The sequence below is a fragment of the Tachysurus fulvidraco genome, unplaced genomic scaffold (genome assembly GCF_022655615.1).
Source record: "Tachysurus fulvidraco isolate hzauxx_2018 unplaced genomic scaffold, HZAU_PFXX_2.0 HiC_scaffold_45_np12, whole genome shotgun sequence".
Taxonomy (NCBI): domain Eukaryota; kingdom Metazoa; phylum Chordata; class Actinopteri; order Siluriformes; family Bagridae; genus Tachysurus; species Tachysurus fulvidraco.
The window spans coordinates 1549-13722 of record NW_025926875.1 but is presented as its reverse complement, the minus strand read 5'-3'; the positions used below and the strand labels follow the sequence as shown (position 1 = coordinate 13722).

General features: G+C 40.0%; 1 protein-coding gene across 3 annotated transcripts; it reads right to left on the bottom strand.

Moving 5' to 3' along the window:
- Positions 1-744: 744 nt before the first annotated feature.
- LOC125140402 (enolase 4-like) lies at positions 745-11601 on the bottom strand. Of its 3 annotated transcripts, none has more exons than XM_047809711.1 (13): positions 11368-11601; positions 10663-10791; positions 8704-8885; positions 8470-8618; positions 7603-7772; positions 7189-7314; positions 6604-6669; positions 6263-6427; positions 5456-5581; positions 4937-5129; positions 3440-3501; positions 3137-3254; positions 745-1064 (listed from the first exon to the last, which is right to left on the bottom strand). In XM_047809711.1, the coding sequence occupies exons 1-13, from the start codon at positions 11542-11544 to the stop codon at positions 988-990; spliced, it is 1740 nt and encodes a 579-aa protein (XP_047665667.1). In that variant the 5' UTR covers positions 11545-11601; the 3' UTR covers positions 745-987. The 3 variants fall into 3 exon arrangements, with proteins under 3 accessions (XP_047665667.1, XP_047665669.1, XP_047665668.1); XM_047809713.1 differs by having other exon boundaries at positions 745-1061; XM_047809712.1 differs by having other exon boundaries at positions 3440-3498.
- Positions 11602-12174: the final 573 nt, after the last annotated feature.

Below are 12174 nucleotides of genomic sequence, written 5' to 3'. Positions count from 1 at the left end.
AAAGAAACTCAAAGCTAGCTGATGGATGTTAAGGAAAGTCTCTCAGGTGTCACATACTCAGCCAAAGACATTTAGATAATACATTATGCTCTGGGAAGGTTTTAGCCTGATGGCATTCAGACACCACAGAACTTTCACTGAACCTATAAATATAAATGATGTTTTATTGCTCAAACCGTTGACAAAAGTCCATAAGAACAGCTTACAAAAGACTTTATTTCCTGTCCGTCTCATCAAAAGATGAGATTCTGTATTCGTAGATTTCCTCAACTGTCCTCTTAAATCATTACTGAACACTTCTTGAACACCTGAAATTCTTTTCTGTTGTAATTTTGACCTTCACTGAGATTTAGCTGAGAAATATCTTAAAACTAATTTAGTGCCATGAGATGAAATTGTCACTGAGTTGATGAATAATCTCTCTCTTTTTTCCCTCTCTCTCTGTCTCTCTCTTTGTCTGTCTGTCTCTCTCTCTCACATCACGCTCTCTTTGTCTATCTCTATCACTCCATCACGCTCTCTCTCTCTCTCTCTCTCTCTCTCTCTCTCTCTCTCTCTCTCTCTCTCTCTCTCTACGATCATAAAAAGGAGATAATTAGAAATACAGATTTAACATTGTGGATGTCGTGGGTCAGAATATATGTGGTAACATGACTATAAATAACTTACATAGAAATACCTTGAATGTCATGTGTGTGATGCAGAAATTAGAGACAGAATTAACAAATGAAGTTTTTGAGCATGTTTTAATTCAATTCAAGTTTATTTGTATAGCACTTTTTACAATTGACATTGTTTCAAAGCAGCTTTACAGAACAAAAACATAGAGCAAAAGGTTATTGTAAAGAATAATATAGTGTTTACACTGTAAATGACGATCATTTCAAATTATATATTAAACTCATTTGTTCTTAAAGATGTACATGTACATTTCAGGGAAAACTCGTTTTTTCTGACGTGCTGATGAAGGTGAAATGTGGTGCGTAATCATGTCGCCTGTTCGGTCGGTGTTAACTCCTGCTCAGGCCTGCTTTCACACGGCAGCTTCACCTTTCGCATACCTGCTAATTAAACACACACACAAAAAAACCTTCACTTCTCCGTTATGTTGTTTGCTCATGTATCTCCTCCTCCCTTCATTCTGACTAGAGACTTGATTAGAAAAGATAGATGGCCCGGTGCATGTCTTTTTTTTTTTTTTTTTTTTTGTAAAAGGTAATAATATAATATAATAAGAGAATAGTTAAAAATAAAAGTCATGAAGATGTAAGGAAGATGTAAGAGGGAAAGAGGTCCTTGTATAGGACATTTGGACATAGGACATCTTTAACAAGCAATTGTACAACCACATTTTAAGAAACCTGGTCTCGGACACACTGTGCTAGCTATCTTCAGCTGTCTAATTTACAACTGAAATCTTTTTTGGATGAACACGACATCCTGGGGGTTTTCCGATCCGGTTTTAAAACATTGCGCAGCACAGAGTCAGCTTTTGGTTTTTAATGACATCCTCATTGCATCTGATGCTGGTGACTTTGTGATCCTTGTCCTTCTAGACTTAACTGCTGCTTTTGACACAGTTGTCCACCACATTCTAATATCTCATCTAGATCAAATTGTGGGTATTCTTGGCCCTGTTTTAGAGTGGTTTCGGTCCTATTTAACAAACAGAATTTTTTTGTGGGTCTTGCTCGTATTGAATCATCCATTGCTCTTTTGTCCTATGGGGTTCCACAGGGCTCGATTCTAGGGCCTTACTCTTCTTAATTTATTTGCTTCTTCTGGGATTTATCCTCAGGCACCATGGGACCTCCTTCCATTGCTATGCAGATCTATATACCGGTAAAGCCGGTAAAGGGTTTCTCATGTCTTGATGACAATAAAGCTTGGATGGCGTTGAACTTCCTACAAATTAATGATAACAAGGCAGTAGTAAACTTAAACTTTGTATAACTTAAAATACTTTGCTCTCCACCAAAATATCCCTTGTCAAAAAGTATAAACATGCCGCAAAAAAAATTATGCTTTTCCGCAAAAGTAAAAATAACAAATCAAAACATTAAATTTTCTTTGCTCTTGTGCCATTTTATAAAAAATAAGCTTAAACTTTAAATATTTGGCTCTTCATAAAAATATCTCCTGTCAAAATCATACAAATTCAATATATGAACATGGTTCAAAAAACACTGGAAATATAAATACAATTTGTGCTTTTAAGGCAAAAAATAATAATAAGACACACAGGTTTACCGGTAATGTCAATAAACATAAACTCAGCCTCCCATCGGTTTTGAAAGGCTCGGTTTTCAGAATCAACTTTTCTTTTCTCCATTGTTAGGGGCTAGCTTTGTCTTTACAGTAGGGTTGTATACAGCAACAGACGCTTGACTTAATCGACCTATCGTTCGGCGAGGCAGCTGTTGCGCTGCATTATGGGATCTGTAGTTTGTGTGTTATCAGCGCTTCACATCGCCGGGTCATTAATAACAATAATAATAGATCTATATAAAATGATCTCGCTGGCCAAATATAATTGCACGCCGGGCCGGATGTGGCCCACGGGTCTTGAGTTTGACACCTATGTCTTAGACCAACGATAACTAATCTCCATTTGTAAACGGTCATGGATCTTAAATTGTACAGCCAATTTGGAGCAGTGGTGAAGTCTAGTTTCTTTCATCTAAGGGGATTGGTAAAAAATAAGGCCTCTGGTACCCAGGCAAAAAATGAGATGGTAATCCATGCCTTTGTTATGCCATGCCATCCTGGCTTGTTTATTGTAAAGTTCCTTTATTTATTTTTTTAATCTTTAATTGGCCTCATCCTGTCGTACATCACTGAACTGCTTCACCCCTACATTCCTGCCTGCTCACTCAGGTCAACTGATCATATGCTACTTGACACCCGGAAATCAGAGAGGAAGCTCTTTGAGGGGACCGTGCCTTCTCTGTTACTGCCCCTGGGCTATGGAACTACTTGCCTCCGCACATTAGACAGGCACCCACTGAGAGAATGCACTGTTCATTCAGAAGGGTGTCAGTGGTAAAACATACTTCCACGTGTTAATGTACAGTACTAACTGTGTGTGAGTCTGAGAGAGAGAGAGAGAGAGAGAGAGAGAGAGAGATTTTCTTACCCAGAGTGCCCTGTTCCTCCAGCTCTTGCTCTATCCTGTGTAAACGGTTGTATTTGTTCATCCTCCCACCTCCAGTCAGCCCACCCAGCTTAATGAAGGATACACCCAGACCTACAGCCTACACACACATGCATGCACACGAACGAACAGACACAGACACACACACACACACACACACACACACACACACACACACACACACACACACACACACACACACACAAACACACAGAGTTTATTTACAAGCAATGCAAATGCTGACAAAACCTTAAATTAGAGATAATGTCTGAGATATTTCCTCACCACATCTATCATGGAGTCATCACCAATCTCCTCACAGCTCATGGCTAGAATGGTCTCTTCTTCTTCACACACACACACACACACACACACACACACACACACACACACACACACACACACACACACACACACACACACACACACACAATATATGTGTACAAAGAAGATAACTTCAAATAAATAAACCCAAACTTTGGTGTCATATTATTAATATCAATGTTTTATATGAAATTTGAAAACATCAGGGCAAAATTTCCCTCTCTCTTATTCTCTCTCTCTCTCTCTCTCTCTCTCTCTCTCTCTCTCTCTCTCCTCATTCTCACTCTCTCTCTCTCTTCTCCCTCTCTTTTCTCTTACTCTCTCTTTTTTCTTTCTCTCAATCTCTCTCTAAATATGTAAAATTCCGGTTTTCTGTAAAATTCCGCCTGAAAGCTTTTGCTTATACACCCAAGACAATTGTGTACCTCTAGGCCATAACTTAGAGTTTTATGACATTTAAGTCAGATTGAATTGAACACTGGTGTGTTTCTCTTTCATTGAGGTACAGGGTTTATTTTGAGAATGTATGTGTGTGTGTGTGTGTGTGTGTGTGTGTGTGTGTGTGTGTGTGTGTGTGTGTGTGTGTGTGTGTGTGTGTGTGTGTGTGTGTGTGTGTGTGTGTGTGTGTGTGTGTGTGTGTGTGTGTGTGAGACTTATTGTAGCCAGTAATCACATACATGTATACAGTATGTTCTCTGTGTGACACGTTAAGATGAAGGTCTTTGTGTAATGCACTCAATAACTCTCTCTCTCTCTCTCTCTCTCTCTCTCTCTCTCTCTCTCTCTCTCTGTCTCTCTCTCTCTCTCTCTCTGATGTCCTTCATAAGCTTTTCAATGAGCTAATTTAAAGGATCTTCTCTTTCTCTACATGTCTCTTTCTCTCACTGTCTCGCTCCCAGTGCAGTGGCCATGAGAGTTATTCATCCCGTGGATATGCAAGTCATGTGTGTTTAGCTCAGTAAATGTGGGCTGTTTAACAGCTGCTGTTGAGTGTGTATACGTGTGCACATTGTGTGTCGCTCTTTATATTAAACAGGGAGTCAAATCTGATTCTTTTTTTAAATCTATTATCTATTTTATACCTATTATGCCTTTCATCTGGCATGTTTTCATTCACAGTAAAGATGCCTACGTCCCATTTTATTTCCTTTTCATTTCAATGCTGTTAGCAGAGCTCCTGAATTCCACTTATACACTTATTATTTCTGTTGTGCTAGTTTCTAATTCTTTTCTATTATAAAGTGTAAAGACAAGAGTAGCCTGGGGTAAACCTCAATGGCCCTGATGAGGCAGTCACTAAATAAACGCATCGTGTACTGCCACACATTAATAAACAGTTTTTCTTTGTCAAGGCCAATATCTCACTCGTGCAGTGTTGTAATGCAGTTGGTAGCTCTTCTACATGATCAGAGAAATGCTTGGAGTGTGCTGTGATTTGAAAACAAAAATAATGGCTACCTGTTTGCTCTGTGACAGCATGGATTAGGTCGGTAAGGGTCATCTCACTTCTGTGCCTAACTGTGACCCATGTGACTCCTGGGGGACGGGGCTTACCCTCATTCGAGCAAAGGCAGGGTCTGTATGCTGCATCTGCTATTAAGTAACAAGACTGGCCAATAATAGAGCTCAGCTTCTGCCACTGTTCCACATCCTGTACAGAAAAAAAAGAAAAGAGTTGCCAGATTGTATTCTTTAGAGACTTATACATTATCATGTCATCTTAACTCTAGGTTGCCAGTTATTGATAATTAAAAAGAAAAAAAAATCAGACAAGCTTCGACTTTTTTTTTGTTATGGGGTTTTGTTATGAAGTGTTTTCTGACCCTAATCTTAGGTTGCCAAAGCACACCATATTACACCCATTCCTTCTCATAGCGTATCTGGTGATATTCTTGCTACAAAGCATTTGAGAAAGCAGACACAATCTATCAGTGTGTATAGATGATGCAGAGAGTGAAAGTGAAGCTGCTTTCTCACCTCTTTCCTGAAGGCGTCAACAAGGGCGACGATAGCTGGATATTTACTGATCAAACCCACAAACATTTCCACCAGCTCATCTGGAGACTTCAGAGTCCCTGACATTACTTCATACTTTCCTTTGGACTGTGGAACACAAATTAGAAGTTTTATTGAGTTAATCAGAGATTTGGTCATATGAAATACATTTAAAAACCTTAGAAACCTGAAGTACAACCATTCATACTGAAACGTGACAAATTAATTGGCTACTTTTATTTTTTTATCATTTTATGCAAATTAGATGCAAATTAGTATGATCTAAAGCCATAAATCTACACTCAACATAAGACTTTCCTCTGGTGGGAAACATGGTGACATGTGGTTTAGGACTTTACTATAGAAAACAACACTGTATTATAACAAGCACGTGAATTAAGCTGTGATTTGTATGATCACTTGCTCTGTTGTCAGTGATGCTGTTTAATAAATCGACACTTTTGTGATCCGAGAATACTCGAGTGTTAAGATAAAGCTGCAAATCGTTTCTAGATGTTTCAGCTCAAAAGATCAGCCCACTGAGTTTTATATACTTCTTGTTGCCAGTAATTTGAAGAAAGGGTGTGTTTGATTAGTGTTGAACTAAGTGACCCTTCTGCAGCAGAGCTTCATCACAAATGCTTTACTCAGTAATAATGATGTAAAACTTGCTGACATTGACGTAGCAGTTGAGAGTCTTGGTGACTGGTCTGCGTTTTCGTTTTATTTCTCATTAACCATTCCTCTTTGTTTTAACTGAGGTTGAACTTTGACCTTGTGTCCACTCACATAGTCCATGAGTACATGAGCAGAGCAGTTTATCACCAGCCGGAGCTCCGTGCCGATCGGCAGGCCCAGGTTTGTGCACGCCTCCATCAACAGATCGAGAGCTTGTTCGGGGCGTTCCAGCCCGAGCTGAATAGCGCCACTTTCTGAAAGCCCCACTGACACAGACTGAGACAAAAAGAGAGGAAGAGAGAGAAACAGTAAGAGAGACTGATATTATTCTGATATTACACTGCAACCCATTGATATTCAGTTCATTTATTCATGCCTGGTATTTTCTTGAAGCTTTTTATATAGGACTTTTACATGCGATGATGATCCGAGTTTGAAAACTGAAAGCTCACCTCTGACTTCCCCGCTGTAGCTATCCTCCTTATCTCTCTCTGCACATCACGGCACATCCTGATGATCTGGGCACGTTTAGATACATAAAATACAGTATGCGGTACAGCATTTAATGTTTCCTTGAGGTATTTACACACACTGTTTACATATTCATGGGTTTCATGAATGGAAGCAAAGTTTAAGGTCAAACTCAGGATTGCCATGAATCATGGCTGATAATAATAATAATAATAATAATAATAATAATAATAATAATAATAATAATAATTATTATTATTATTATTATTATGACTGGTTGTGAAGGATCACTTTATTTCTCTGGAATGCAGTGCTTTCTGCTTTTAGTTTACCCCACTCTAATGAGTCAGTTAGTCAAATACAAGGGAACATGTAAGGAACATAACTACAACTAAAAATAAAATAAAATATATTGAATCGAAAAAAGAAAACACTCAAAAAGGTAATATGATCTTAACTAAAAAAAAGTACTAATAAAATCAAAACTAATAATGGAGGTGTGTAGTGTGTGTGTGTGTGTGTGTGTGTGTGTGTGTGTGTGTGTGTGTGTGTGTGTGTGTATGTAACTCTCTGGTTCTGTGTGGTACAGTAGGCAGCAGGATAACCTCCTCTAGCAGGTTGAGCTTTCCGGCTGACGCTTTCCCACAGCTCAACACGGACACAAGCGGCATGGGCAGGAACACTCTTCCAGCCTGAGAAAGATCCACAGAAAAGAGAAGAAGAGAATACAATCACAGCAGAGGTGTGGAGATAAAAAGAATAAGAGAAAAGGGGAGTAAGGTGGAAGTAGGAATGTATAAACAATCAGCATTTTTATGCTAACTAATCTCACATCGAGCACCTAGAGTTTTCTCTCCTTTGGTTTTGTATGTTGATTAAAACCTTGCTAATAATTCTGTAAATGTGTATTTGTGTGTGTGCGTGTGTGTGTGTGTGTGTGTGTGTGTGTGTGTGTGTGTGTGTGTGTGTGTTGTGTTAACCTGATGGTCTCTCAGAGTGAGGATGTGTTTGTATAGGGGGGTGGCTGTGAGGCTCGCTGCAGATTTGGCTAGTGCCATAGACAGAGCACCGACTGCCATCGCCCCTGGCAACATTGGCTCCGGTTTCTCAGGAGGAGGTAGCGGCTTCTCTGGGGCGCTGCCTTTCTTACCTACATAACATCCATACAAACAGTAGAACATCCACATTAATACTGCAGCATCAACAGCAACACAACAGCATTAACACCAAAGCTACAGCACCAGTACAACAGCATTAACACCAATGCCAGGGCACCAACCCAACAGCATTAACACCAATGCCAGGGCACCAACCCAACAGCATTAACACCAATGCCAGGGCACCAACCCAACAGCATTAACACCAATGCCAGGGCACCAACCCAACAGCATTAACACCAATGATAGACCACCAACCCAACAGCATTAACACAAATGGTAGACCACCAACTCAACAGCATTAAAAATATGCTAGCGCACCGACACAACAGCATTACAAAAATGCTCGAGCACCAACACAGCAGCATTAAAATAAATGCTAGAGCACCAACACAGCAGCATTAACACCAGTGGAAGAGCACCAACACAACAGCATTAACACCAATGCCAGAGCATCAACAACAATACAACAGCATTTACACCGATGCTAGTGCACCAACACAGCAGCATTAACACCAATGCTAGCGCACCAATACAACAGCATTAACACCAATGCTAGAGCATCAACAACAATACAACAGCATTAACACCAATGCTAGAGCATCAACAACAATACAACAGCATTAACACCAATGCTCCAGGATGTTAGTTACTAGATACAAGAGTTTTTAAATATAATCTTCACTCTACCTTTCTGTGCTTCCTTCTTGCCTTTGCTTGAATCTGGTGCTTGAACGGTGTTGGTGTCAGGTGTTGGTTCAATTGTTTCTTCTTCCTCAGCTTTCTTTTCTCTGTTACGGCGATCTTGGTCTTCAAGGTAACGAGCCATGTAGAAATCGCTGCAACACACACACACATACACACACAATTTAGCATAATTATTACTGACAAACTTTCTGTGCGTGTCCACGTGTGTGTGTCTACCTGAGTTGTTTGTCCAGGTGTATTTGTTGGGTGGGGTTAGATCCATGCAACATGGGGCACAGCTGATCTCTGATCCACTCCAACGCTACCTCTACAGACGCTTGATGGTTACCATTGGCAACCGCATTCCATGCCCCAGTGACATCTCCATCCACACCAGAAACCACTGCATTACAGACTAACTAAATTACACAGAATAACAGAGAGTTAAGAGATGCAAAAATAAGCTTCTTTGACCACAAACAGGAACACATTGTTATCTGAGTGTTCCATCTCACTGCTGTTTCACTCGTCACTACCACTCAACACAGCGTATCATCTTCTCTCTGTGTATATACCACATGTGACACACAGCAGTTTATTTCACTGGTTTCTTTCTGAAATGTCATTCTGTTGCAAATAAACGCACCAGATTCAGATCATAGAAACAAACAAACATGAGTTAAGTCGGGTCTCCTCTTTTGGAGAACCACTGAACTTCAACAGAATTAACATCAATGCTTGAGCACCAGTACAGCAGCATTAACACCAATGCTTGAGCAACAGTATAGCAGCATTAACACCAATGCTTGAGCACCAGTACAGCAGCATTAACACCAAAGCTAGAGCACCAGTACAGCAGCATTAACACCAATGCTAAAGAACCAATACAGCAGTATTAACACCAATGCTAGAGCACCAGTACAGCAGCATTAACACCAATGCTAAAGAACCAATACAGCAGTATTAACACCAATGCTAGAGCACCAGTACAGCAGCATTAACACCAATGCTAGAGCACCAGTACAGCAGCATTAACACCAATGCTGGAGCACCAGTACAGCAGCATTAACACCAATGCTAGAGCACCAGTACAGCAGCATTAACACCAATGCTAGAGCACCAGTACAGCAGCATTAACACCAATGCTTGAGCACCAGTACAGCAGCATTAACACCAAAGCTAGAGCACCAGTACAGCAGCATTAACACCAATGCTAGGGCACCAGTACAGCAGAATTAACACCAATGCTAGAGCACCAGTACAGCAGCATTAACACCAATGCTTGAGCACCAGTACAGCAGCATTAACACCAAAGCTAGAGCACCAGTACAGCAGCATTAACACCAATGCTTGAGCACCAGTACAGCAGCATTAACACCAATGCTTGAGCACCAGTACAGCAGCATTAACACCAATGCTTGAGCACCAGTACAGCAGCATTAACACCAATGCTTGAGCACCAGTACAGCAGCATTAACACCAATGCTTGAGCACCAGTACAGCAGCAATAACACCAATGCTTGAGCACCACTACAGCAGCATTAACACCAATGCTAGAGCACCAGTACAGCAGCATTAACACCAATGCTTGAGCACCAGTACAGTAGCATTAACACCAATGCTTGAGCAACATTATAGCAGCATTAACACCAATGCTTGAGCACCAGTACAGCAGCATTAACACCAATGCTTGAGCACCAGTACAGAAGCATTAACACCAATGCTGGAGCACCAGTACAGCAGCATTAACACCCATGCTTGAGCACCAGTACAGGAGCATTAACACCAATGCTAGAGCACCAGTACAGCAGCATTAACACCCATGCTAGAGCACCAGTACAGCAGCATTAACACCCATGCTAGAGCACCAGTACAGCAGCATTAACACCCATGCTAGAGCACCAGTACAGCAGCATTAACACCCATGCTAGAGCACCAGTACAGCAGCATTAACACCCATGCTAGAGCACAAGCATATACAACTATAGAACAACAGCATAAAGCGATCTCTACATGAGCCGGACCAGGTACGTTTGGAGTACAGAAGGCTTGAAACTTGTACATGTCAATGGGATTGTTAATATTTTTTTAAAGCAGAAAAAAACATTTGCTTTATCATATTCATATTCTTACAAGACATGTGAAAACACCTACACAGAGAAATCTCATCACTCATCTCACTGATTTTCAGCCTACCTTCTCTTCATTCCTGACGATGCAGTAAACCTCCACCTGCAATGCTGCTTCTCCCCTGGCATCATACACCTCTCTGCCCACTACTGCACTGATCACAGGTGTGTGTGAGAGGCTAGAAAAGTAGTTTGCCTGACAAAAAGTACAGTATAAACACAGATCAGTCCAAATGAAGAAAGGCCTTGTATAGCCTAGAACAACAAATGGAAGAAGATTGTTTTGTGTCCAAAATGTCCCTAACATGAGCCAACAGATATACTGTAGGAAGACTAGAAGCGGCATGTTTATCCATGAAATACCAGACCTTACACTATATACAGGAAGAGATTTGTCTAAAGGAAAAATTCTATCTGGAAACTACAACAACTACAGAAAAGGTTTGGGACACGTTACTGGTGATAAAGGAGGATTTACAGGTATAAACACCACAGAGCTTTTTGTCATTGTGTTCATTTAAGAACTGATATAAATGCATTTAATTAGGTTCACAAACATTTTCTTGAAACTACAACTAGATAACAGAGTTTCTAGGGTTAAAAATAATTGATTGAAAAAAAAAATTGATTGGAAAAAAAAAGTTTCATGTGAACCATCAGTCCATTACTAGGCAATTTAATGACCTGCAATTATTTTAATTAGGTTTCATTATGATTAAAATGTCTTATTTATTGCATAACTTAATTATCTAAGGCTAATAGATTTCCATACCAGATATCCATAAACATCATTCGGCTTCGACAAAAACATCTGATTTAAAACAGTTTCTAGTTTCTCCGGCACTCCGTTTGCTCTGTAAAACTCCGCTGCTTTGTTCTTTAAGTCATAAAAGTCTTTATCCACCTTTGATATTTTGCTATTGCAGCTTACAAAGCCTTTAAACGACATTGTGCTGCTGTTTCTAAGTTCGGTTCACAGCAACTCTGTGTAAGAAGCGTCGATTGTTTACGTACTATGGTTGCTAGGCAACGTTCCATGTAATATCGCGAGATTTCGGCTACGTCTCAGCATTACTGTAACATCGCGAGATTTAACGAGGGTCCAGCAGAACGCTGTATACTGGCGTACTAAATGGTCCAAATATTATAGCGACCTCGGATACAATCTGGCGAAAAGATGTTAACTTTTAATTGTTTGGAGCAAGTATAACCTTTTTTAATTGAGTTACACTTTGGCTTATGCAATGGTGAGTTCCAATAGCTCTCAGCCTACATCTTTAGTCCATGCAATGTCATTTGTAAGGGCACCAGCAACCCTGTGTTATTCAACAACACTTTAATTAGGCTGTTTAATTAATGTTTGTGCACGTTGTTTCCATGGCAACGCAGCCGGTCTAATGGCTCCTGATTGGTTTCGATGAATTCATCCTAATGAATGTGTTCAAATATTTTACAACAAAAACTCGTCGCGTGTCGTTTAACTACAACAAAGGTTACATTTCAGTTCAAATAAACCTTGAGTTGATAAATAAACTTGCATTATTATTATTATTATTATTATTATTATTATTATTATTAT

Excerpts from the sequence above, each read along its gene's own strand:
- LOC125140402 (XM_047809711.1), bottom strand. The coding sequence starts at position 11,544 with ATGTCGTTTAAAGGCTTTGTAAGCTGCAATAGCAAAATATCAAAGGTG. Across the intron at positions 6,428-6,603 it reads CTACAGCGGGGAAGTCAGAG|TCTGTGTCAGTGGGGCTTTC; the intron begins GTGAGCTTTCAG and ends TTTTTGTCTCAG. Across the intron at positions 3,502-4,936 it reads TGCTGTCACAGAGCAAACAG|AAGAAGAGACCATTCTAGCC; the intron begins GTAGCCATTATT and ends GTGTGTGTGAAG.